At 53.5% G+C, this 26,517-nt stretch overlaps 2 protein-coding genes across 2 annotated transcripts in view; one reads left to right on the forward strand and one right to left on the reverse strand.

The window, feature by feature from the left end:
* Positions 1 to 3,892, forward strand: part of POLA1 (DNA polymerase alpha 1, catalytic subunit) — a 305,904-nt gene extending 302,012 nt beyond the window's left edge. Inside the window, exon 37 of the mRNA XM_059157005.1 lies at positions 2,610 to 3,892. Within this exon, the coding sequence (XP_059012988.1) occupies positions 2,610 to 2,752 (143 nt within the window). The 3' untranslated portion in view covers positions 2,753 to 3,892. The remainder of the gene's footprint in view (positions 1 to 2,609) is intronic.
* Positions 3,893 to 10,629: 6,737 nt separating this feature from the next.
* ARX (aristaless related homeobox) lies at positions 10,630 to 22,955 on the reverse strand. Its single transcript, XM_059158324.1, has 5 exons — positions 22,531 to 22,955; positions 19,856 to 20,753; positions 17,229 to 17,274; positions 14,065 to 14,393; positions 10,630 to 11,785 (listed from the first exon to the last, which is right to left on the reverse strand). Exons 1-5 carry the CDS (start codon positions 22,724 to 22,726, stop codon positions 11,545 to 11,547), a joined length of 1,710 nt encoding a protein of 569 aa, XP_059014307.1. The 5' UTR covers positions 22,727 to 22,955; the 3' UTR covers positions 10,630 to 11,544.
* Positions 22,956 to 26,517: the final 3,562 nt, after the last annotated feature.

Below are 26,517 nucleotides of genomic sequence, written 5' to 3' on the forward strand. Positions count from 1 at the left end.
AAGGGTTGGGGACAGGATGTTTCTGATAACCAGTATATGACTCTAAAGAGTCAGCATGTAGAAAGCCCGGGAAGCTGCAGATACGCATTCCTCAAAGGTTATTCCCAGAAAAAGAAGATTCACTTCACTGGGGTACTAAGATGAGTGATTTCCAGGTGATAGTTGAGGCCACTGGAGTTGATTTCACTGATGCACCTGAGTGTAGAAAGAGCATTTCCTTCCCCAGTTGACGAAGTTTGGATTTTTCCACGCTGGTTGCTGAAACAGCAACAGCCCCGGCCCCTGGCATCACTGTGGACCGGGCTGGGCTGGTCTTCCCTGCCCCTTGCCGGATGGCCTCTTGGAATCTCTTAACAGTTGTTGTCATTGGGTGCCTGACCTGCTGTGCCTGTGTCAGTGGCCTCTTTACCGACTCCCAAAACCAGAGCAGGGAGAAGGAATCACGTGCTCCTCGCCACATTAACTGGTTTCCACCATTTAACACTGGTATTTTCCCTTGAGTTCTACGGTGGTGGGCGTAGCAGTAAAGGAAACAGGAGAGCAGTTTCATGCGAAGCCTAATGTAGGGGGCCTAGGTGCCTGAAGGGGGCCAAGAATAAGCACAAAGAAGGGGTGAGCCCTCCCTCCCCACCCCCGCTCCCCGCTCTGGCGCGCCTGTGCCAGCTCGTGCAATTCTGTTTCCTAGAAGACCTTCCATATGTTATTGATTAAATTCTCACTGGGGAAGCAAGTGGGAGCTTTTATCTGCATGTCCAACTGGCGTGCAGTGGTGCCTTAGCTGTATTGACCGGCTATGGGATATGCTGGCGGTCACACTCATCTTTTCCGAAGAAGAGCACCGAGTGACGCTGGTTGTCATTCTAACTCTGCTGTGTGGCAGCGTAAATAGTCCCCTTTCTAACCAACCTGGTGGGAAAAGTCAATATCCCATCAGCAGAGGAGGTAAACACATCAGGAGCGAGGCCCTCTCCCTTCCTCCCCTGCCCCGGATTCCGGCGGCTCTTGAAATGTGCGCCCCCAGTCAGCACCTGCGCGTGTGTCATTCACATGCACGGGGCGCGGGCCGCCGCTCTGGCCTGCAGGGAGGCGGCCGCCACCTCGCTCGGGGCCATTGTGGCAGATTCCCAGACTCCGATAATTAGAACTTTCACAGTGTCTTTCTGTAGTCGGCTGCCGGTGCCTCCCTCTCTCGCTTGCTCCTCAGCCCTCTTTTTCCACCCCCATTGGGCATTTAAATCCTTGCCACAAAACTTCTTGTTGTTATTTCTTGAAAGGCAATTGATGTAATTTAGAAAAGGTTGCAGGGAACAAATGGGAACTTGTAGCTAAGGAACAAAAATCTGGAGACCCAGCTTTAGTTTTCTGGGTGTTTTGTAGATTTCAGTGTTGCTCTGTTGTTGCAGTGGGGTTTTTCTTTCTGTGGTTGATGTGCACTCCCTTCCGTGTTTCCTTCCTGATACTTTCCTGTTCCGGGGCACTGGGCAGCCTGACTTGGCACAGGCCGGCATCTGGGGGCCTGCGCATCTCATTCTGGGCGCCGGCACGCAGTCCTCCCCACTGTGGGCTTGGGCTTCTGGATACCCGGGCTTGCATTTCTTCATCCCAGATTTCCAGCTGTGTGTCCCGGGGCGAGTGACTTAACCATCCACCTTCAGCCAGCAAATGGGGATCCTAAATAAATAAATAAATGTCGGCCTTTCCAAACACCTTAAGGGGTTCCTGCGCAGCTCTGAACTAAAACTGTGTCATCTAAAGCATCCAGGAAGGGCCCCCCCCCCCCAGGGATCACCCTTATCCTCAAAAGATCAGACCTCCGTGTCTTGGCCCTTACTGCTCCTTTAAATGAACCAAGGGCAGAGGTAGCAGGCTCTGGGGAAGGAAAGGAAGCCTCTCCTCTCTGGCTGGTAGAGCCCTTCTCAGAATGGGAAGGCTAGAGATGAATGGGTAACAGCGGCAGGAGACAGAGGACCGGCCGCTGCATACCCAGAGTTCACAGGCATACAGTATGGACAAAGAAGAAGGAGTCTTACCAATGGACAGGTGCTCTCTGGACAGCCTACCCCTTACCTCTGTCAACAGAGGCGTTTTGTGTTGCACAGGGACACAGACCAAAGGGCCTGAAAGCCAACTGGGCCCAGCTGCTCCGGGGACTTAGCTCCAGGAGGCTCTGGCTTCCTTCGAGACGAAGTCTTTGCTGCCGCGTCCATACCTCGCACACGGTTGCGCGCATGTGCTGGGCAGCGCTGCGGGAGTGCTGGCCACAGGCTGGCTTCACCTTGGTGGCTGCAGCCCGGCCTGCACCTGCGGCTCGCATCACTAGAGCGGAACCCTGCCTGTCCCACAGGGCGCTGTGTCAGCTAGGTGGTGAGCAGTGGCAGGCAGGGCAGAGGAAGAAAGGCTCCCACAGAGGAATCTAGGGGCCTCACCCACCCCCCGCATGGGACTGGCCCCGGGTGTAGACCAGCCACGGGACCATGAGGACATCTGAGACACGGAACTGCAAACCGAATCTGCGCCCTCTTCTCTAGTGCTTGACCAGTAAATAGTCAATGGTCTTTAAAGACGCTACCTCTGAAACTTGTAAACCTTTTATTTTTATTTCTTTTTAGATAAGTGGAAGAAGTTTTTTACCCCCAAAGTTCGTCAGGACTACCAAAAACTCAAGAACACTGCAGAGCAGTTCTTGGCCCGAAGTGGCTACTCTGAAGTGAACCTCAGCAAACTCTTCGCCGACTGTGCCGTGAGGCCGTGAGGGCACCCCAGAAGGGGCAGCCTGGGTGGGTGAAGACAGACGCCCGGCTTCCTGGCCACTGCACCACCTCCTCCAGACCCTACCTGCTTCTCGGCCATCACGTCTCATTTAGGACCACCGCATCTCCTGTTTGTGCGCATGGGGCTTGGGAGGGGCATTACTGACGGGGACCGGGAGACCAGGGACCGCAACAGTCGTTCGCCTGCCAAGCAGCAGAGCACATCGGAAGAGACTTCCTGTCGTAGTATGACCCCAACTACTGAAACACAGCCTAGAGCCCACTGCAAAGTGGCTGAAGAGCTGGCTGCTTCGTTATTTAGGACTGGGTTTCGAGGGGAGGGGCTGGTGAGGGACGAGAAATTAATTGAGAGTGGCTGGAATGCAGGGGACCCCAGGCTTTGCCCCAGGGCCTTCAGCAGAGATGCCCCCAGAGAGAGAGATTTATGAAGCCTGGTAGGAGCGCTAACATTTTGCCTTTTCACACGCCAATTAAACCCAGTCTGAACCCAACTGTTGCCCCAGTCTCTGGCTTCAGGAGTGGCTGTCCTTTTCAGTCTTGGTTTTTATATAGGTAGCTGAGGGGGGAGATGGAGAAGCCTTGCGTTGACTAAATAGATTAAAGAGAGCTTACTTGTTTATTCAATGGGCCCAGAGCTGCCCGTGCACACCCGTACTGGGCAGGTGTTTTACACTCACATTCCTTCTTTTCCCCCTTAACTAGAAAGTCCAGGTAAGGTTTATATAGTAGGAAGACACATTTAAAATAATTTGATATCCTATAACATTTCCTTTAAAATGTGTAGAGGTTGGGGAAAGGATCACTGTGTTGTGTTCAGAAGAAATTGGGAAGAGGTTTGGCGAATTAGCCCCGGTGCTGTTTTGGTTTTTTCTGTTTCGCTTTTTTTCCCCCCCTTTCATTTCTTCACAGTGGTGCCTCTTTGCCGGAAGCCAAATGTATTTCAAGATAGCAGTCTTTCCATTCTTACAGTATGTGTGAGATTATACTAACAGAATCTATTTCCCCTGTACACTGTGCTATATATTTTTTTAAATGTCTACCTGTTTTTCTACAAGAAAAATATGTTGTGCTTCCATCCCCCCTCCCTGTCCCCTGCTTAAATAAAGTTTTCTGAAAGGAAAGCAGTTGCAGTGAATCTTTGTCAGGTGCAAAGTGTTGGCTAGAGGTGGCAGCCAGGAGTAAGGGATGACTGGAGGCCAGCCCCTTCCCAAACCTCAGCCCGGTTTGAAATCAGCTCCAAGATGCCCAAGGGATGTTTGTCCAAATGTTCTGAGTAGCATTTGGGAGAATTCCTGTGGACCTCGGATCATTTAAGAGATGAAGTAAGGTTTCTCATGTGCTTTGCTGACTTGGACAGCCAGAGAGCTAAGCTAAGAGCCCAGTGGTATCTATTTTTGGAGAACGAGACCCAGTGGCTCTTGGGAGAAAGGCCCCTCACAGGAGAAAGGTCGCTCAGCACAGACACTAGTGAATCCCCTTGTGAAAACAGTGGAGATGATACCATCTTCTGTCTTGCTTTGCTTTCTCTTTCCTCTCCCTCACTTTGTCCTCTGTATAAGGGTCCAAGCAGAGACACTTTGGGTGTAGGGCCCCGTCGCTTAATTAGTGAAAGCCTTGGCACCTCGGGCTCCGCAGCCTGTCACAAGTGAGAGCAGCCACATTGCTTCAGCAAAGTGGGGGGAGTAAGTGTGGTCTTCATTGTTTCTGTCACGTAAAGTTCTGGAGATGGTTCTCCAGTGTGTGTTTCTGGAGCCCATGCCTCCACGCTGCTTTCTGAAGAGAAGGCGCATTTTCCTTGGTTTCTGGAACCTGGGTTTATGGTAAATACAAATAAGACAGTTATCCTGAACTTGGTCATCAAGAAACTCCAAGATGCTCAAATAACTTCTTATCGCTCTGTTTCTCGTCTCTGCATCTAGCTGGCAAGCACCGTGAGGTCAGGACCTGCTACTGTAGCAAGGCTAGAGAAAGTTAGAGCCAGTGTGGCCGAGGCCCAGGAATAGCTCGTGGAGCCATAGATGCTTTCTCTCTCTCTCTCTCTCTCTCTCTCTCTCTCTCTCTCAAAAGATTTTATCCATTCACTTGAGAGAGAGAAAGAACAAGTGGGTGAAGGGACAGAGGGAGAGGGAGAAGCAGGCTCCCCCTGAACAGGGAGCCCAGCCTGGGAGTGGGGCGAGGTTGCTGCTGCTGGATCCCAGCACCCCCAGGGATCATGACCCAAGCCAGCCAAAGGCAGCCGCTTAACCCACTGAGCCGGCCAGGTGCCCCGCCATAGATGCTTTCCTGTTCAGATGTGGAACTCCAGGTTAGTGGAGGGGCTTTTCTGGGAGGCACATAGAGAGTCCAGAATTTTACAGAAAATCGAAACTGCAACTTTGATTAAGAATTCCAGTGACTCTATCAGAACACCGGAGAAGCGCTCACTTTTCACTAGCACTCACTCTTCTCCGAGAAAGGTTTCTAGCCCTTGATTTTTGTCAGTTGGTAGGGCAGTGGGTAGGATGGATGGGTGCAGAAATGCCACCCACGTCTTTGCAAGGGGGAGCCTACCTACGTGTCTCCACCACAGGCTGTTGGGCGAGGATCTTAAGCTCAATGCTAACACTGAGCAGCTGAAACGGGCCTGCCTCACACGCCAGAATGGCAGAGACTGTGGTGGACCAGAGTTGGCACGTCCTGTCCAAAGAGGGCAGAGGGTACTCGGTGGTGCTGGAAGGCCTGGAGCCCAGGGTGGCCCCATGATCCGGTTTTCAAGAGAAGCCAGGAATCCCGATATTCCGTAGAGAGGCTCAAGTTTGAAGCCTTGGCAACCAATTTTTTTAAAATAAAATTTTGAACGCTGGGCCAGACTAAACCTCTAGGCTGACTTTTATCTGGGTCAGTTGGGAAACGGTACCCTAAAAGCACCCTTGCTCCTCTCAGGGTCCCAAGCCTCCGAGAAGGGCACCTCTCCTGTTGAACAGAAGCAGTAGGATCTGCCCACAGGGCGCACATCTGTCTGGGACACCACTGGCTACCCCTCAGCTCGCCTTCATTTAAAGGGAGCAGAAGGGAGGCCAGAAGTCGAAAACCCTTCAGAGATCATGCTCAAGATTTTAATTTGTCCAGGAAACAGACGGAGTTAATCTTGTGACTCTTCCCCAAGACTTGGGGGCTTATCAGAGTTCCCAGACGGGGGTTCCGGGAGGGCTATGGGATGGGGATGAACTCACTGCCCTTCGCCGCTGCTCCCTTCTCGTGCCCATCCCCACCTCTTAACCTCCAACACACGTGCGCATCAACATGCCTTTCCCAAGGCAGCATTTAAATTCGTTTGGCAGGAGATGCAAAGATCAAGGAAACTCCAGAAACACACCTCCCTATCTTGTGTCAGGGGCTTAAGAAAAGCACACTAAGCCCCAGACCCTCTGGTCAGACTCCCCCAGCCCCTCCATCCTGTGCTCCCATCCGAAACTTCAAGCCACCTTGCTTTCCCTCCCTGTCTCTCTCTGTCTCTCTCTGTCTCTCTCTCTCTCTGTCTCCCTCATTCTCTCTCCCCTCACCTAAATATTTCTTAATTGAACGCTTTGCCGTGGAGCTTCCTTATAGCAGTTTAATAGATTAACTCATCTGAGCCAGCCTCAAATTTCAGATTAAAATTCCTTCATCCCGAAGGCAGCATTATCAGGTTGTTGGAGGCTGTTTTCAAACCTTGGTTTTGAATAGCAGCGGCTCTGCATTAATTTAACCACTAAGCTAATAAGTAGGTTTCGTTTTGTTATGCTAAGCTTTATTGCTTTTCTTTTGATCAGAATGGTGTTGTTGAGCAAAGCAGCAGACAAGGCATTCTTTGATGAGGGAATTAGCGCTCCATTCTTCCTCTATTATTCATAGCACAGTGGAATATGTAAGTACCTGAGGGTGTCAAAGGAGCGCAGGTTCTATTGCAAAGTGCTCGCCTTGTTTCTCTCAATAGCTGACTATGAGATGATAAACCGCTTAATACACTGTGCTAATTGGATGAGAGCAAAAAGAGATGGGAATTAAGGCGAGGCAAAAGGAGAAAGTGCAACCAGCCTTCAATTCACTCTTTCACCACTTTACCAGCACCAAAGGAGGCACAAGCTTTCTATAAGCAGACTAGAGGTTTTGTGCGGAGATAAAATGAACGTGTTAGTGGATTCAAGTAATACACTAATTATTGCACAGTATAAATACCACTACTGGTTTTATAACAGGGAGGTAAACTTCTTTTGAGAGGGTTATAGGATTGCTTGGCAGTGGTGTAGAACCTAATAAGGGCCCAGAGTAATAACCCCCTGGATTAACAAAATTGCTGCTTGCAGAAGTATGATTCAGGCTTTTACGAAGATTTCCGGAGAATTGAATAAAAATGACTGAATGACATTTCGTAATGTATAACTGGTAATCGCTCCCTTTTCTTTAAAGGAAAAAATGTATACTTCAAAGTGGACCGTTAATAACGTCCAGAGACAACACAACTTTTTTCCTTTGAAAAATTCTCCCCCCCCCCCACCACCATGGCAGGTAGCGGGTTTCCTACTCCCCACCTCCAGCCAGCCTGCCACTGGCAGTGAAATACGCAGTTCCTCCCTGGGACTCAGGGTTCCAAAATACCCTCTTAGGCCCCGTTAAAGACCCCCTCCATCCACACACACTGTTGTGTATACACATGCACACATGCTCACGTACACATTTTTTTGCCCTCTAAATGCAACCTCAACGGACCCGTGTATACTTTTCTTCCCTCTAACATCGGCCCCCTCTTCTAATCCAGTAAGATCGCTACACTCAAAATGATATGAAAAGGAGGACTGTGGGTGCCTTGTGTCTGGGTTGTACAAATCCAAAACAACAGTAATAAATGTTTGCCCTGATTAGGGAGAGGAGTGGGCTAATAGGAAGGGGGAGAAAATGGGAAACTGGCTGGGGCCAATACTGGTGACTTTAGCTGAACTCTGAGTTTCAAGTCCCAAACCTTCTCCAGTAGTCCCTCTCTCTAATTCACCTAACTTCCGTCTTCCCCACCACAAACCTAGGATCCCCACCCCAACCGTCGGCCTTCCAGGCCATGGGTGGTTGGTGACAGAAGAACACAGGGGCACCTTCTGATAATACTATGACAATCTTAATCCCTTCTTGCCTTTCCTTCCAGGGCCTGATCCAGATCTGGCCTGCCTGTCTGAAAATGTAGCAAGTTAACTTTCCCCTTCTCTCACCCTTCCCACAGAGTCTCCCGATCACCCCTCATCCCAGGATTCTGTAGGGGTGGCCCTGGGAAAGCAGGTGGTGGGGCATTCTGCCCTGGGTGTGACAGGGGACAGCCATGCCCCCATCGCTGGGGCTCTCCTGAACTCCCCTGGGCTCAGCATGTCCTCCAGGATGGAAGAGGTTTGCTTAAGGTTTGGGGGGGGGGGGGGTCAGCCGCTCCCAGCATTGTGACTACATTCCCAGATATTGGGGCCAAATTGGGTTGCCATTCATTAATAATGCTCACAATAAGATTAAATCATTCTGGAAAATCTCATAAAATCCCCCTAAGTACGCTCCAGTGGCTCTTTCCAATCCCCATCATTCAGCACTTGGGGAGGTTTGGAAGGAGAAGAAAATTGGTTTCTTTGCTTTTAATGCTGCTTTGAAAAGATACTCAGGGTTTGTCATGCGTGACATGTCACATGTTTAATGTGGACTTGCTGGAAGTCAGGGGGTCTTTAGCGTGTGATATTTATGGGGAATATTAAGTGCAGAATGAGGTCCCTCCAGCTGGGGAAAGTTGAAAGAATAGGAGGCCCAGGACCGGGCTTGTTTGTGGCATCAGAATGACATAGGATTAAGAGTTTGTAAAACAAGGCAAGGGGTTCTCATTGGCCAGTAATAAATGTAATCCTTGGAGGTAATTTCACGCAATTTGCTTCTGCTCCATGGAAGGGTCAAATGAGAAAAAATGACTTAAAAAAGAGTTCATTAACAGGAAGAATGGTACTGTTTCTCGTATAACATCCAACTGGCAGTCTAGGGAGGAAAAAAAGCTGTACCTAAACAAAAAGCCAAAATCGAGGGAAAATTGATATTGACCACCAAAAAAAAAAAAAAAAAAAAAAAAGCCTTTCCCTCACTCACTCCCTCTTCTCCTGCCCTCCCCTATCCCCACCTCCAACTCCGGAGTAACCCTGCCCACCCCAGGAAAGGGGCCTTCACACCGGGAGATCCTGTGGAGTCTGGAGGTTTGAGGCACTCAGATCGCGAGGGGACGTCCTAGAAAGTTCCCGCCTGGCCTGCTAAACTCGAGAAAGGGGTGTGAGGCCGCAGTGGCTGAAAAGAGGTGGTGGGAGGGCCCGCTCCCCCTGGCCCCAGGCCGGGCTTCTGCTTTCGAGCTCCGTCCTTGTGAGTCCGGAGCCCGGGCTCGGCGGCGGTGGCCCCACCCGACGGCCCAGGGCCGGAAAGCAGCCTCGGCCCCGAAGCCCGTGGGCGCCTTCCCCAAAGTTCCCAGCAGGCGGGGGCTCCGGATTTCAGCGCTGGGGCGGGCGGGGGGTGGGGGGGCGACCCGAGGGCACCCGGGCCCGAGAGCGGCAGCTGCTGAGCGGGTTATCCGCCCCCGAGTTGCCGCCGACCTCTGCCCAACCCCGCACCTGCCCCTAGGCCGCGCACACTTGCACTCCCTGCCACAAGGGGACCCGCCCCCCTTCTGCGGGGCGCAGCCCGGGAGCGCGCGCCGAGCGGGACGGTAGGCCCGGAGACTCGCCCCCGCCCCCGCCCCCCGCGGCGCCCGACTGGCCCACGGCCTGGCGGGGCGGCTGGCACCCGCTCCGCGAGCCCGGTAGTCACGCCGCGGCGGCACCCCACCCCCAGCCTGCCCCTCTCCCCAAAGGTCCGGCGCGCTAATTACTACAAATTGAAACTAATTAAGCTTCTCTTCCCTTTCCCATCACCCTGGGAGCATCGGCGAGACCCAGCCCCCGCGGGCGGGCTTCCCCCGCGGTCACCGGGAGGGGCGCAGGAAGGGCCGAGGCGAGGGAGGGAGAAGCCACGGTTCCCGGCGCAGGGAGTAGTGCGCCGAGGGGGTTACGGATTGCAAATCTGATCGGGTCTCCTCAAGAAACCTGAGTTGTTTAGATTTTTTTAAACGTATACATTTGCCAATGCCTGGATAAGTGATGTAATGACATTTGTCGAGTTAAGATCTGCCACTTGGATACCCCTCGCTGCCTTTCCATCACTGTTTCTGCGTTCTTCTCTCTCTCCCTCTCCCCATCTCTCTCTCTCTCTTTCACACACACACACACACACACACACCGGCGCGCGCGCGCGCGCGTGCACACACACACCCTCCTCCCCGTGGGTATACACTGTGGAGCCCGCCCCCTCGGAAGCCAGCGCCTCGGCTTCCTGCTCTCGCCATTACCTGTCATCTCGGACTGCGCGCTTCCTTGCTACGTGGCACTTTCCACGAACAGTTTCCTTCACCTTCCAAGCCAAGACTCCTGCTCGCTTCAACTTTCTATCTCCACCGTCAACAACGCCTACAGTCCACCCACCGCCCACCATGCAGCCCAACCCACGTCCGTGGCCACGCACTCTCAGCTCCCGCTGCGGCACGACCCGGGGGAGGCGAGATGCGGCGGCAAGCGCTGTGGCGGCGTCCTTAACTCGTGGACGAAACCCGAATGCCTTCGAGGATCAGATTCAAACCTGGGGCCTCTGCCAGGAGAACGCGCTCGCAGATAAACTGAGAAGGTGCCTGAGCGCTGGAACCCACCCCTGGCCTCTGGGGGGCCCCCAGTGTGCTGACCCCACAGCGCCTGCATAGAGCATTCACACTTCCTTTTGTTAAACATATAATTTTTTTTTTATTTTGAGCGTGACACTTCTCCACTAGATAGCAAGGAAAAGTGATAACAATTACACATTACACAAAAGTACTGTACCATTGCCTTTATCTTGAAGGTTTCGGAAGCCTCTACAGTTAATAAGTTAAATAAAGGGCTTGAGTACATAAATATTTGTCTAGGAACCCTACCGTATCTACAACACAGTAAGAATCTACAGGAGGACAAACTTTTACCATACCACGCTGAGTGCAATTGCGTTATAACATTTCAAATATACAAAGCTCTGTTCTTTTTTTTTTTTTTTTAATAACAATGGTATGTACAGAATCAATAATCACAGTTTGGTGACTTCAACAGTCCATATTCTAGCAGAGTATTTCCCTTTGGTTTGATATAAAAACCTTGGTTGGTGTATGATAAAGAAGAGAACAAGAACAAGACGCCCCTTTCTGTTAAGTGCACTGTTAGCTATCTTACAGATTCGCGTTCGCTTCCCTGGCCCTGGCTTCACACCGGGGCCCACGCTTGGGAGATCAACTTAGAGCGCCAAAATGCTGTTAAAAAAGAAAAAGCTAAGTGGGGTGCCAGGAGGAAGAGAGGTTGGGTTTTTAAATTTTTTAACTTCAATACCAGGCGTCTTGGAGAGAAAACCTCTCCGATATTTTCAGCAAAGTAAGAACGGGAGAGAGTGGGCGTTCGAGTGGGAGCGAGGTTGGCAGTGGCGGGGGAGGGGGCAGGGGCGGGTGGACAGCCAGCCGAGGAGGTGCCACGTCCGGTAGCGCCAGGGGCTGCCTTGCCCGCATCCAGGCTGCTGCGAAGGCGGCTGCGCTCTCTCAGTGCCGTCTCGGGAGTGTGCTGGTCCTCTGTTTCCATTTGGTCTTGAGTGGTGCTGAGTGAGGTGACCTTTCGGGGTGCGCCCGGGGCGCGAGGGTGGAGGGCAGCCTTTAGCACACCTCCTTGCCCGTGCTGGTGCCCGGCAGGATGTTGAGCTGCGTGAGCTGCGCGGCGTGCTCCTTGGCCTTGAGCCTCAGCGCCGCTATGCTAGAGGCGCGTCTGTCTGCGGCCGCAGTGGCCGGGTCGGCCAGCGCGCCCGAGGCCACCGCGCCCTCCACGGCGGGCGTGGGCTGTCTCAGGAGCGCGGCCGCGGTCGACGCGCTGGTCAGGGGGGCCATGGTGGAAAAGAGCCTGCAGGGAGAGCAAACAGCGCGGTCACGGCCTCGGGAGCTGAGCGCGGCGCCGGGGGAGGGGGGGTCAAGGGGGCAGGGAGGGGGGCGGGCGGGCTGCATTTCCCGCCGCCTCCCACCCGGGGAGCAGAAAGCCATAGGAGGGTGCAGACGGGCGTCGCCAGAAGCAGCCCTGAGCCGCAGGGCTAGGGTGGGCCATGGGCTGGGGTACAGGTGGGAGGCTAGGGTGCTCTGAGAGGGCTTTACTAGAGCAGGGAACCGATGGTGTGTGGCGGGGGTGGGGCGAGGCCCAAGGGCCAGGTATCCAGAGGGGATCTGATCCAGGGCGGAGGCAGGTCCCGTGGCCCAATACCCAATGGCCCCATTGCCTGGATTCTGCGCTTTCGCAAAAGAAGGGGCTGTATTCTCAGGCCGGGAGCTCCAATGGCCAGGAGAGAAAAGAAAGACAAAGAGGAAAAGAAGAGAGATGGAGGGAGAAGTAAAAAAGAGAAAGAAGGGAGAAAGTGGGATCAAAACCGATCAAGACTAATGCTGCAGACTTTGTACTCTCCCTAGGGCGCCTTGGCCGGGGACTCCTCTTGCTCGGAAAAGCTGGACTGGTTTGCTGGCCTTCCCGCCGACACGGCCACCCTCCCGCGGCAGACTGAGCCGCCAGTGCCCAGCCAATGACCGCGAGGTGGGGGTGGGGGGCGCCCGCCTGTTGATTTCCGCTCGACAGGCCGCTCTGACCCGCCAGCCGCCCAGCGTCCCGGCGCGGCAACACTCTTTCCCCATCGCCTTCCCTGCGTCCCGCAGCCTCTTACCCAGAGAACCCCGAACCCGCGACCCCCCCGCGCGCTCGCGGTGCACGGCAACGTGCAAGCCTCGGACCCCAAGTCTGGGATCCCAGTCCACGCCACCAACTCCAGGCGGCGCCGGGATTGCTCCTTGTGGCGCCTCCACCCGCTTTCTCACAACACAGCGGACCTGCAGCTGAGGCCAGAGCCACCCCCCCACCCCCTGCCACCCGCCACCCCCAAACCCCCTCATGTCCCCCCCTCCCCCCTGCCAGGGTTCTGGCTCCGAACTCCCGCAGTGCCAACTCGGAGTTTCCACGATTAGAAATGAGCCCACTAGGGATTGAGGACAGCCTCCTACTTATCCCAAGTCACACTCCACCCTTCATGCCACCCCCACCGCACTCCTCTTGCAACCGCTCCAAATCTCTAAGTCTGGTACTCCAGCCATGGTCTGCCAGCTTTTACAAGTCACTTGTCCGAAGGAAAAGGGGGTGGGGGTAGCGTTGGTTCAAGGGACGCAGGACTTAAAGTTGTTTTCCCAGAAAAAATGAAGTGTGGCCTGGAGGGGGTGTGTAAGATGCCCCGGTTCCATAGGTAAACTGAGTCACTAACTACACTTCAGTGCACTGTTTATTTTATCGGTTCGTTACATGAAACTACTTTTACTGTCTTTTTTTGAAACTTTTCTCTAAGATGATTTTTGTTAAGTGGCTGCGCAGTTGGATGAATCTGTTATTTCTTTGTTCTCCCAAAGAGAGATCATTGAAGCTGCATTCAGTTTTATTTTCACTGCACTTTCCAACTTAATACATCCCTCCTTTGTTTCTTTGTCTGGGTGATTATACAGACTTTTTATTTCACCATTCGATGCTCATTTAAAGAAAGGATATTATAATATACGATGAACTGTTTCTTTTATTTCGTTGTCTTGTGCTGCCGTGAGGGTGGGGGGGGGGGTGTTGCACATATGGGGGTATGGTTGGCAGCGGGTCATTTGAGTGACAGAGAAGTTAGAGTCTGGGGAAGAAGAAAGAATTCTTTGCACCCAGAGGGCTGGTGGCTCCAGGGCTCCTGTGGAAACCAGAACTGTGTTCCTCTGCCAGGCTTTGGGGTATGGGGAAGGATTTTTGCAAAATCTGGAGTCATCTCACCTCCGTAGGATACACCTGGGCACCGTTACACACATACCAGCTATGGCCTGAGTGGTTGCTGCCTTCAGCTGGTACTTGTACAGCTCTCACTGAACACTCCCAGGTGACAGGGCGGTTGTTACTGCCACCACCCTCCCCTTTGCTGCTCAGTCCCAAGTCATTCCCTTCGAGATCCACACTGTCTGAGGCAAAATTAGAGAGTATTTTCTTTGGCTAAATCTCTGCGGGTTGGCCAAAGAGCGAAGATGTGTGTGGCCGCGGCCTGTCTCCGGCCTCCTCCCTGACCCCAGCCTCCGTGTGTGTATGAGACAGACAGACAGACAGACAGACTCCCCGAGGCCGCGCGTTACCTGCCGAACGCAGGGCTGATGAAGGCCGGGTGTCGGAACACAGCGGCTCCGAGGAAAGTGCTCAGGCCCAGCGGCGCCCCGCTGGGCGGCAGGCTGGCCGAGCCTGGAGGCGGAGGTAGGCTCGGGAAGGCGGCGGCAGCCGCGGCAGCGGCGGCCGTCCAGGCCGAGTCAAGCGCTGGGTGGTGCGGAGGGAAGGGGCTTGCGTCCAGGTAGGGGCTCAGCGGGTGGGTGGCCGAGAGCGGCCCGGGGAAGGGCAGCCCGGGAGGATGGGTCTGCGCGCCCGCCTTCTCCCGCTTGCGCCACTTCGCCCGACGGTTCTGGAACCAGACCTGCAAAGCGGAGAGAGCCGCGGTCGGCGGGCGCTGGGGGCGCGCCCCGGCCTCCTCCCCGCCCCCCACCCCAGTGCCGCGGGGCCCTTTCTTCTTTCCACCGCGGCTGGAGCCCACTCGCCCCTCTCTGGCCTCCGGCTATTCAAGGACACCTCTGGGGCCAAACCCGAACGTAAAGCCAGCAGGAAACACGGGGCCGCCGGCAAAGCCTTTCCAGCAGCGCGTATTTGAAACAGCCTAGTTCCTTTCCAAGTTGGAAGAAAGTGGTCAGAGAGTTTAGAGAGGGTGAAACCGAGGTTTAAACGTCGCCTCGGCCATCTGCTTGCGGGGCAGCTTTAAACACGTCGCTTAAACCTCTCTCAGCCTCAGTTTTCTAATCTGTAAAATGGTGATATTAAAACTGCTGTGTGGAATGTATAACGTGTAAAGCATGTGCAAGCTCGCCGTAGCCTGGGACTCTTGGCAGTGGGCAGCCACCCAGAGATGAACACACATGGGCTCTCCGTTGCCTGTCAGCGGTTCCCGCCTATTTCAGGTTTACCCAAGAGCTGGCAAAACCCCCGCTGTGTTGAAAAGGGGATCTCGGGGAGGCGGTTCATTTATTCTTTCCAGAAATATTTGTTGAACACCTAAGAGCACTAAGCTGGGTTCTGGGGCTTGGGGAAAGCTGGGCGGGCAGGAAAAGCTGGGTTTGCCCCAGCAAACAAGCATACAGTGTAGAGCAGTTCTCTGGGAAAGGAAATATAGGGCCTGTGGCCTGCCATCCGCGGGGGCTCCGGCGGGGCCTGCTTCCCGCCAGGAAGGCGCTGACTGCCAGGCCCAGGTATGCAGCAAACCCTGGACCAACAGAAATCAGAGCGCGGACTACCTGTAGACTTCACACATCTTCAGAGCTAACAAGTCCTTGATTTCTTTGCGGGATGTGGTTTAAACAGGTTATTTAAATAAGACAGTTCTAGGCTTGGGGGAGGTTTCCAGCATAAGGTATCTTCCTAATTGTTAATAGAAAGCTGTTTTAGTAGAGACCTTCACCTGAGATGTGGCAGCTACCATAGTCTAAAAATAACTCCCAGAAGCATGAAATTATTTTTATGTGACCTGCTCATCACACCCACAGCTAATAAGATATGCTCCTTCTCCCCTGAAGGCATTAATATTTTTAGGCTTGGGGTGATGCCTGCACACGAGTCTAAAAATTAAGAATGAACTCCAGGACTCTCCAGAGTTATATGAAAATATAATGTAAATGATCCCAGAGGGCTCGGTGTGTTTTTTTAATTGAAAGACATCCGTGCCTTTCATATATACACACTTGGAAGTTGTCCTACTAGCCCTGGGAGCTAAGCTGGGCTCGCCTTCTAGACAGCCCCCTATGACAAGAGAAGTCGAGAATCCACATCAGTTGATTATTTCAAACGCTACTGAAAAGGGGGCCATCCATAAGATGCCACAGCCCTCAAACAATCTATTTGTGAATTAGAGAAACACTCTAGTGCAGAAATTCAGAGGGGCTTGGAAAAGTAAGACTAGATGGGACCAGGCTGGGTGGGCAGCTTTTGTGTATCCAAATCTGTCTAGACGAGAATATCCGCCACTCTCCGATGGCAGTGAAAGGAGTGGAGGAGGGGAGGGGGGCAGGGGAGGCAGAATGCCCTCAAAGAACGTGGAAACCTTTTACAGACAGATCGTCTCTCCCGGCTCAACTGCAATCATCAAGATGTCCCCCTGCAATTCCTCATTATTGAATTAATACCTCTGAGGCCCCCCAAAGGTAAACGAAAGGGCTCTAATAATTCATATTCACTTAATTACATCTTCTCCAGTGAATAGGGAGAGAGGAGAAGGGGAGGGGGCGCTCTCTTTCTTTTTAAAAGTTATTTAACTTTCCCACGACTCGTTCCCCTGAGCTGAAAATACGGAGTTGCTGTCACATCTCTGTTTGACAATGGAGAAATGTGTCAACAGAAAGGAGGGGACAGGCCTCATCATTAGCCCTCTAATGCAAGAAGCTGTTGTGTATTAAATGAGCCATATGGAATTTATTGTGCTTTATCAGCGCTTGATTTTGACTGTAAAGTGATTCACTCAGCTCCTAACCCAGGGACATCTGTTTTCTGTTGGCCATCGGGGCTGCCCAGTGTTGATCGTCTCTTTGGTTATGAGGCCTGGGTTCGGAAATGCACTCTGGTATGGGGCTGCAAACACCTTTAATAGCATTGCACTCACTCCCTATTAGATCAATGTGGGCTCATTGCTATAAAAAATGGGAAATCAAATAGCATTAGCCAGCTCCTTGTGCGGGCGGAGGGGAAATCAAACAGCATTTTGCCTTCAAATGGCCCTGTTTGTTCTAGCACTAAGTGGGCTTTTATGAAGCCCGATTGGAGACTTAATCGCAGCCAAATACCTGCTTGGAGCTGAGCGGATTTGTCTAACAACCAAATCCATGCTCCATCCCATTATTTCAATCAGGAGAAGTCAGTCCTCCGATTGTTTCCTACAGGGGCCATGGAACTGGGGGGGGGCTCCTGACTGCAGTGCTGAGACCCTGAAATCCCTCTTCTGCTCCTAGACCCCTTCTTCAAGGCTCCCAAACCCAGAAACCTTCCCTTCCAAACCCAGGTCTTCACATTTCCGTCTTTTTGTGCATGAGTGTTTGGGTCGATTTTTTTTTTTTTTTCTGATTCTGCTTCTCTTCGTTTTATGAAGGGGGTCTCAACCCACCCCAATTCATCCACCCCCCCTCTCTCCCACTCTTCTCCCCTCCCCGCCCCTCCCCCTCCCTCCTCTCTCTCTCTCTCTCTCTCTCTCTCTCTCTCTGCTGGTGCAGCTCACCTGGACTCGGGCCTCAGTCAAATCCAGCCTCATGGCCAGTTCCTCCCTATAAGAAAGCGACACACAGACAGGAGGTCACAGCAGGCTCCGGCAAGCCCTCTCAGCCACCTTCCCCTTGCTGGCAGGCCTCCGCCATTAGGGTCTCCCCTGGCTGCCTGCCTCACCCCCACACAGATGGGCCTCAGGAGCCCTTCACCACCGAAATGCCTACTGTTTGAAAACATAAAAAACACACAACACATTGCTGGGTATAAGATATTATCTTGTATCATACTATATTCAAGAGTGACAGGGGTGGCTTCTTGAGTCCATAAACCTAACTGGTACTCAGATTCCCCCTCAATCTCCTGTAAGCCAGAGTTGTACAAGAAACACACATGCACACAATGCTTACTGCCTGTTCTGGCCTAATGTTACATGGGAGAAGAACTCAGTATTCAACCAAAAATTATTTTCCTGCCCTTGGTGTCTTTCTGCCTTGAAATTTTTTTCTACCTCCCCCCACCCCATTCTCCCCCTCCTTCTCTCTCTCTCCCTCTCCAGCTCTTTGCCTTTCCCTCCATCTCTCCCCCCCCCCCCCGCCCCCCTCCCTCCCTCCCTCGAGCCTTAGGTCATACTCCCCATTACCCTCTGGAGATATGTTAAGCTTGTTAAGAGTTCAGTGGGGTAATTTTTTGATTAAACAAAATTCTGCGCACCTCCTGACTCCAGTGCCCACTACAAACCCTGCCCATCTCAGGGGAAGTCAATTTAACTGAAACCCTACCCCGTCATTGCCGTTATTACTGCGACAATTAAGGCAAATAGGAAACCATTAAGATGCTGTAAAATGGCTTACGACCTGTTTACCGAAAATATGAGCTCCAGAGAATAATTGGCTCTACCCCCGCTACTATGAAAGATTGGGGGCCACCCCAGCCTGGGACCCGGGTCTGCACTGCCCGCAGGGCACAGGTCCACACCTGGAACTTCAGGGCCAGGAGAGGAAACCGGGTCACCGAGCGCTTTCCCTTGCCTCCTGCTGCCGTGAGCACCAGCAAATCTAAAGCCACACTTGTGGCCGGCTCCCCCACCTGAGCCCAGGAACTCTAGGTAACCCCCAGTGGGAAAGAGGAGGGCACAGGCTGCCGGAGTGGAGCTGCTCGCCTTCCAGCACGCTGGTTCCCCCTGGAGAAGCTAAGAAAGGGCAGACCTGGATGCCCAGCGATACCTCATCATTTTCTTCTTTTGAAACACACATGTGTCACAAATGCAAAAAGCAGGGCGGCCACTTAGCCAGTTGGTAGCACACACCGATTTTGAAATTTATGTTCTTTTTAAAGATGATGAGGGACTGGATGGTATAGGGGAGGACCAAGTGTAGTGCCTGCCGGCATCAGAGCCACTTCTTTTTCATGACTGCTTAAGAGAGTTTGGCAATTACTCGCCAGATCAGCGTCACTTTAGAGTTGGCTCCGGCCTCCTGAGCTCTGAGCCGGGATTCCTCCTCCGGCTCAAAGGGGCGGCCAGCCTTCCGCTTCTAAACCGCCGATGGAAAAGCTGCACGCGTCTTGAGCGAAGGAGCTGCCTGAGCTTGACAAGCTGCTGCGCCAGGCAGATACCCATCGGTTTCTTCCTACCCACCGAGGGAAGTTTGCCCTGCCCCTGGCTCCTCTCCAGGTCTGAGCCCAGACCTTGACCTTCGGTGGGAGAGGAAGCCTCCCCCACCGCCGGCCAGCGTCCCAGGTTGGATGAACCAGTCATCTCACCTCTTTCCCCAAACAGTCCGGCAAGAGGAAAGTGGACCGTGACCAGGCGGAACACCCCGGCTGGACAGCCGTCCAAAGAGAAAAATCCCCCTCCCCGCGCCGTGTTGTCTCCCGACCGCCAGGCTGCCAGCAATCCCGGCCCGCCCCTGTAAACCCGCGTACAGTAAACGAGTGCTGGGTTTAACGCGCGTGTGCGAAGAGAGCACAGGAACCAGCGGGGAAGACCCTGGCTGCTGCCCCCGCGATGTGCAGATACCAAACCCTGCCCAGTGCTGACTTGCTCCCGTTATTTCAGAAGTCCTCAAACGACAGAACTGGAATCTTTTTAAAGGCCTTCTCCGCAGGCACGGGCTCCAGCTTCACTGTGAACAGCGAACAGCGTAACTGATACGCACCAGGCTCCTGGGGCATCAGGCGGGGGTGGCGAACGCGCACCACACAGCGGCCAAAAATAGCCCCTGTTTTTGCTTCCTGAGCCTGGCCTGGGGCCTGGCCGGGACCGCAGCGCCTGGGGTCCGGCGTCTGTGCTCTGGGGAGCGCGTGCCTCCAAGGTGGCGCTTTCGGGCACTCTTTGGAGAGGCTGTTTTTCTCTAACTAAAACTTGTAATTTGACAAAAAAAAAATTAAAAAATTAAACTGGAGAGACTTTGGGAAGGAAAGGAGTGATCCCAGTCCAAACTTAAAGCGCGGAGTAGGGGTAGGGTTGGGTGGGCGTAGTTTTTTGTGAGTAGGGGTGGGTGCGCTGGGAGGACACACCTGGGTAGAGTTCAAGAGCCAAGTCCCTGCCCCGAACCCGGGGCCCCCGCCCGCCCGCCTTCCCTCTCCGGGGCCCGCTGGCGCTCTCTCCGAGCTACCGCCGCGCCCGCCCCTCTCGCGTACCTGGTGAAGACGTCTGGGTAGTGCGTCTTCTGGAAGGCCCGCTCCAGTTCTTCCAGCTGGTAGCTGGTGAACGTGGTGCGGTAGCGCCGCTGTTTGCGCTTCAGCAGCCCCTCCTCCGAATCGCTGCCCGCCGACAGGCACACGCTGTCCTCGCCGTCCTTGCCCTCGGCGTCCTCTGGGTGCAGCAGGAGCTCCTCCTTGGGCGATAGCTCGCCTCCCTCGGTGGCCACGGCGGCGGCGGCGGCGGCGGCGGCGGCGGCGGCGGCGGCGGCCACCCCGCCAGTGGAGGCCACGGCGCAGCGCCGGGGCTCCTTGAGCAGCGCGCGGGCGTCGTCCTCCAGCAGCTCCTCCTCGTCGTCCTCCAACAGCTCCTCTTCCTCGTCTTCGTCCTCTTCATCCTCCAGCAGCTCCTCCTCGTCGTCCTCTGCGCCCGTACCGCCGCCCGCCGCCTGGGCGCCACCGGGGCCGCTGGCCGCGCCGAGGCGCTCGTCCGGGTGCGCGGCGCCCCCCGGGCCACCCAGCTCGTCCAGCGCGGGCGGTGGCGGCACGAAGGGCGCCCCGTTTTCGCGGTACGACTTGCTGCGGCTGATGCTCACCTGCGGTGCCTGGCTGATCTTGAGCGTGTCCCAGGCCGCGGCCGCGGCGGCCGCGGCGGCCACCGCAGCCCCCGCGCCGTCCGGCCGCTCCCCGGGCCGCGCGGCTGGCGGCGGCGGCGGAGGGGCCTCCCCGCGCGGACCCGCCGTGGCCGTGGCCGCCGCCGCAGCAGCTGCTGCGGCCGCCGCCGCCGCCGCCGCGGCGCCCTGGAGGAGGCGGCCCCCGCCCGGGCCGTACAGGCGCCGAAGCTTGGGCGGCAGGTGGAGCTCAGCCTCGAACGGGGCGCTGCTGCCCTTGGGGGAGCCTGCGGGCAAGGGAGAGCGGTCAGCGCACTAGCCAGCCCGGCGTCCCCACCAGAGCGGCCACCGGAGGCCAACCCACCACTGCTCTGTCGGCCCCTAGGCCCCGGGCCCCCTCCCGCGCGCTCCCGGATTTGGACCTCCTTCGCCCCCTTCCCCACTTTTCAGGCTTTTTCTTTTTTTCCTTCTCTCTTTTTTTCTTCTGTCCTCCTCTGTCCCTCTCATCTCTCCTTTCCCTCTCCCACTCTTCCCTTCATTTCCTTTATCCTTCCTTTACCTTTTTCTTTCCCTCTCTTCCTTTCATTTTTATTTTCCTTCTCTTTTTCTCTTTCCTTCTCTACCCGTCTCTCACGCTCTTTCCTCATCTTTCTCCTCTCGCCCTTCCTTCCTTCCTTTCTGTGCGCTTTCCCCGCTCACTCTCCTCTTCCTTTCTTCCTTTCTTTTTCTTTCCCTTTGCGCTCGCGCTCTCGCGCGCTCTCTCTCTCTCTCTCTCTCTCTCACTTTTTTCCCCTCCCCATTTCAGGGCAAGGGAAGAATCTGAAAACATTCAACAACTTTAAAAAAAATCATCACCACCCTGAAAACTTTACGCAAGACCTCTGCCCGCTGCTCTGCCACGCAGGCCCAGGCCGGCGAGAGGGGGCACTGCCCGTGGGCGACCCCTGCGGGGACTGAGGAAGCGGCCCAGTGGCCCTGAGCGCGAGCCTTGCCGCAACAGCCCGCCGCGGGCGGGGGACGGGGGCTCCTAGCACAGAAAGGCAAAGAAAAATCGTCCTGGGGAAAATGGGCTCGGAAAGGCCTGGGAGGGGGCGGGGGGGGGGGCACAACAGGCACAGGCCGCTCTATCCCTTCGAGGAAGCGCCTGGCACAGGTGCCACTGCAGGCTAAAAAAAGAAAAGGAAAAAGTCAGTTTTATTTTAAACTTCTCCTTCTCCGCCATTTGCTCCTGTCTTCCAAGGGGCGCTGCGGCTGGACCGCTGGTTTTCGGATTTTAAAAAGAAACCAACAATTCTTTCCCTGTGATACTTCTGAGGGCAGCTCAAGGCGAAACTTGAGCGTAACAGGTTCGGGGCAAAACGACGGTTGCTTTGGAATTTTTAATTTTAGAAAAAAAAAAACCCTTTTAAATGTTTCAACTCTATTTTTAAAAAATAACACAGCAGAGAAAACATAGCACCCAGAAGCGCACATTTCATACATTTCAAATACAATAAGGAGCATTTGGGTAATCCCAGGGAGATGTTTTCTACAAAGCTTGGGTTTAAAAGGTCACAAGTAAACTACAATCAAAAAAAAAGAAAAAAAGGGCGGACGGTTGGGGGCAGATGGGGGTTGTGGAGAGCACTACAAATAAAGAAATCTTCCAAAGAGGAGAGACCAAGGCTCAGTCTACCTGAACACCCCTATTCACAGCTTTAGGAGTCCTTGTCTTCAAGTTGTTACAAGCGTCCACCCGGCACCTGCTGTTTCTGACCGGTGGCCCCTCTTCAGAGCACCCCCAAGGCCACCAAAGGAAGCACTGAAACGACCTAAAGGCCAATTCTGAGACTCTAAGCCCCCCAGCCCCCACCAAAGCGAAGCTCGGCCTGTGCATCAGGAAGCTGAGAGGAAGGGAGAGACAGCCCCTAGCGAGATGTTTGCGGCTCTTTGAGGCACCAGGCCTCAGAGTTGTTCTCTGTCATCCATCTCCAGCTTGATAACCCCAGGCCCCTGGCTCCGAACATCAAACATCCAAACCAGTGTCCAGCACTCTTTGCAGGTGCCTGGCGGGCGCAGCCTTACCTTGCACAGCCTTTTCCTGGTCGGCGCGGCTGGCCAGTGGGGCGGGCAGGCTCTGCGCGGCTCCCAGCAGCCGCATCTTGCATGGGCTCCTTCGGCCCAGGATGCTGTCGATGCAGTAGGAGGATAGCAAAGTTGGAGATTTACTTTTGCACTCGGGCCTCTCGGAGCAGCCCTCCTCCTGGTACTGATTGCTCATGGCTGGGTTTTTTTCCCCTGGACGCAGAGAGCGGGGCCGCTGGCTGCCTCTCCTGGAGGGTGGGGTGGATGGATGTGTGTTAGGGAGTGGGGTTAGATGGCTAGTTGTAATGGATATTACTGCGATCTCTGTGCCTCTCTGCCTCCCTCGGTTGCTGGCTGCTGGCTCCCGCCCTGCCCGCAGCCCAAGCTCGCCCTCTCCGCGCTCAGGACAAGCAGTAACAAGTGTAGTGAGCCGCGGGCGCGGAGCTCTGGAGTCTCTCTCCTCCACGTGCTGAGAGGCGCCCTCTGATTGGCTCTCGCCAGAGGCCGGGCTGCGCTGGGCTGCGGGCTCAGAGCAAAGCCTGGACTGGAGTCCAGAAAGGCCGGCGTTGGGGAGAGGGGTTGCGGAGGATAAGGGGACAGCGGGCACTCACCCGAACTATTTTTTTTTTTCTTTTCTTTTTTGTTTTTAACTAACAATTTTCTAAGTTCTCCATTTCTCCATTTTCTTCCTGTGGATTCTCCTTTAACCCATCAGGCCTGCCCCGAAGCTCTAGCTTATTCTGATGTCAGGCCTGTGGGTGCCACTTGGGCGCCTTGCGCCCCTTCCACCAACCAGAGGACCTCGTTTCCTGGAGGCAAGGCCTTGAGGCTCGCGTTCAGACCGACTTGGTACTTTGCAAAGCCAGGGCTGTGCTTCCAGGACAGCGCCTCGATCTCAGTGCCCCCAGTCGCCGTGCCCTTTTAGGCCTGACGGGCCTCCGAGGTGTCAGGGTGATGGCCGAAAGTAAACATTACTGTTTGGGCGTTCGCTTTACTCTTGTGGCCCGACGCCTTGAGCTGTTAATCTTCACCCTGAGCCCGGAGGTTGCTCTCGGGTTCGTAGCGGCCCCCAACCTCTCTCGTCTCTCGTCTCCGTCTTGACCTCTGGAAATAGTCCTCTTGAGGACTAAGCTCTGCCAAAGACCCGCGGCCTTCACTTGAGCACCCATGGGTCAGAACGGGGCAGGCGAGTGTCAACAGAGGAGTCTGGGAGTCTCCCCCTCCTCCCCAGACTCGCTTCTCTCTTCCTCCCGCAAGTTCGCCTCCATTAGTTAGGCTGTCACCCCGAGACTGGACACTCTCCCAGACCTGTGGGGGCCCTGAGTTCTCCCGGGTGGGAAGGACCCAGGTTCGGCTTCTACCAAGCGTAAGCACCTAAAATTCTGAATTCTTAAGGCCTGGCTACCATTAGCAAAAGTAAGAGAATGAGCCTGTGGTTGAACGCGTTTCTTACCAAACAACTTCCTGCGCGTCCAGCGCTGAGAATCGAGACCAGCCGGGACTGAAGTTGGGCCAAGCCTGGGCGAGGGGCTAGCATGGACTCCCTCCCTGCCTGGGTGCAGGACTCAAGGGCCAGGCAGCCCCCCCCACCCCCCACCATGGTAGGCTGGGAGCGAGGCTGGTGGGCGGGAGAGGGTTCAGGGAGGGGGAATCCACGCCGGGTTTTTCTGTCTCAACCCCTTCAATGTGTCAAAGAGAAAAGCGTTTTACAAAGGATTATACTTGAATCACTTACAGTCGGTATTTAAAAATACAAGGATGCATAACTGGGATTTTTTTTTCCAGCCATAAACATCTGCATAAATCTTGGATGCTGGTGGGTGGGTGGCCAAAAGATTGGGCTCCCTTGGCAGGAGTATTCAAGACACAACTTGAGGGGGATGAAGGGTTGGGAACAGGTGCATTAATAATGTTAATACTGATGCTGATATTACTACTACTATTAGAGGCAAGAGGGGAAAGATGTCTGTGTCCCTCTCTCTGTCTTTCTGTTTTTTAGTTTGATTCTCACCAGTTTTTCCTACACTTGGATGATGGGGCCAGGGGACGGAGCTCTCCCTGAGCTATCTCTGACATTCAATTTTCTTTTAAGCCCTGCCTGCTGATCCAAGGCACCTGGGATCTTCTCCTGCCTTTCCTGCATTCTTCCTTTTTCCATCCTCACCAACAGTTCCAGTTTTTACACTGTCCCATTCAGCTTTCACCTAACATTCTGCGCGCTGATTCCCTCCCCAGCCCCGAAAGCCCACTCCCGGCAAGCGGGTCTCGATGCAGCTATAAAGACGCGACCGTCTCCTCTAAGCCTCCAGCCGCGGACCCTCGCGGGTGTCCCTGCGGCTGGTCGCTGGGAGAAACAGAGGCACTTTTCCCTCCCGCCGGGCCCCGCGTCGGAAATCCACAAGACCCGGCTGCTGGGTGGCTCCGTGACTTCAGAGTCAGCTCCGCACACGCAGGGAGTGGGCTGAAAAACGAGTCCAAAAAAGATCGTGTTAAACAAAAAGAGAGACACAAACGCACAAATCATTTCTGAGAGCCTAACAGGGTTTCAGCTCTCTCGGTGGAAGATTTCTTTGCTTCCGTCTCCCTCCTCCCCCTTCTGCAGCTGTTCTCCTTTTTTAAAAAAGAAGTCGGACTTTCTGCTGGGGTGTATTCTAATTTTAATCATCCACTGTAAAAGAGGAGGTTAACATAGAATTTCTGATTCTGACTTAATGACCCCTGGAATTAAATCTAACTCTATTAATGGAATATAATGTGTTTCTTTGGGAAACCTATTTGAAAACACTAGCTTTGTTATTTTATTTTGTTCATTTTTGGTATTTCCAATTAGTCTTCCGCTGTGAGGACACTATTGGGAAGACACGTGCATTCACTTTGGGAAGAAGGGCCCCACCCCGTTCATTTTACACCCAATAGCCCTGAGATGATCTTTGTCACAATTCAATACTAACTTAAAAATCTACAATTGACTTTTGCTATTCCTGAAAGATTAAATTAAAAACAACAACAGAAAACTTTCCAGCATACCCACTGGGAGACAGAAACTGCTGGCATCCCCATAGTGTCCAGACAGAATATGGGTTTAAGATGTATGCGCTATCCTATTTATTAATTTTAATTTTTTTAAGGTAAGCTCTACACCCAACATGGGGGCTTGAACTCACGACAGGGAGATCAAGAGTCCCATGAGTAAGCCAGGGAGGCACCCTTCCTATTTGTTATTTTAGAAAACAAAAATGATACTTCTAAGATCTAGGAAGAATTTAATTGATTTGTTGAGTAGGTAAACTTGTAAGAATTGGGCTACAGGATAAGTATAAAAACTTCTAGGTTAGCCAATTTCATATTTCACTTTCCTTTCATCTCACTTTCTTTTTCCCACGGATCAAAGTAATTTCATTTTAGTGGTAATATTATTCACGTTTGTACTTTGTTATTCACAACTCCTGGCTCCTCTAGTCTTTGGGGTCTGTAAATGGTTTGGTTTTTTTTTTTTTTTTTAAATTTCCCTGGGGTGCCTAGAAAACAATAGTTTGCAGTTCATCTGCCTTTACAGTCAATCACTGAAATAAAAATGACATTTATGGCCAGAAATGAGGGTCAGAAGTGCTTAAAACTGTTGTTTATGGCGAAAGATGAGGCTTCTCCCCAGGACTGGAAATAATAATTACCTAGAAGAGGAGGATGGAAGAAAGTCCTTTCTTTTCCATGGTGAGAACTAATTCTACATTGCAGTTTCAAAATTATATTTGCAAGAAATGCAGGATAAGGGGGTGGCAGTAAATGTCATTATGGGGGGGAATGTTTGGAGGAGAGTTAACCTTGCACACTTTTCATTTGAGATGTTTTAATTTACTGTGCAGTATATGCATAGGTAAATAAAGCAGTGACGGGCTTCCAGCCTCACCGGACATTCAGGTCCCCTTAAATTATGCTCAACCTCTGCAAAACATATATTTAAACAATAGAAATAAACTTCACTGGAGT

The sequence above is a fragment of the Mustela lutreola genome, chromosome X (assembly GCF_030435805.1).
Source record: "Mustela lutreola isolate mMusLut2 chromosome X, mMusLut2.pri, whole genome shotgun sequence".
In the NCBI taxonomy this organism is placed as follows: Eukaryota; Metazoa; Chordata; class Mammalia; order Carnivora; family Mustelidae; genus Mustela; species Mustela lutreola.

Bases quoted from the DNA above. Each gene is read 5' to 3' on its own strand.
- ARX (XM_059158324.1), bottom strand. From the start codon at position 22,726: ATGAGCAATCAGTACCAGGAGGAGGGCTGCTCCGAGAGGCCCGAGTGC. The intron at 14,394-17,228 runs GTGAGCTGCACC...TCCGCTTTGCAG, and splicing joins TGACTGAGGCCCGAGTCCAG to GTCTGGTTCCAGAACCGTCG. The intron at 11,786-14,064 runs GTAACGCGCGGC...CTCTCCCTGCAG, and splicing joins ATCAGCCCTGCGTTCGGCAG to GCTCTTTTCCACCATGGCCC.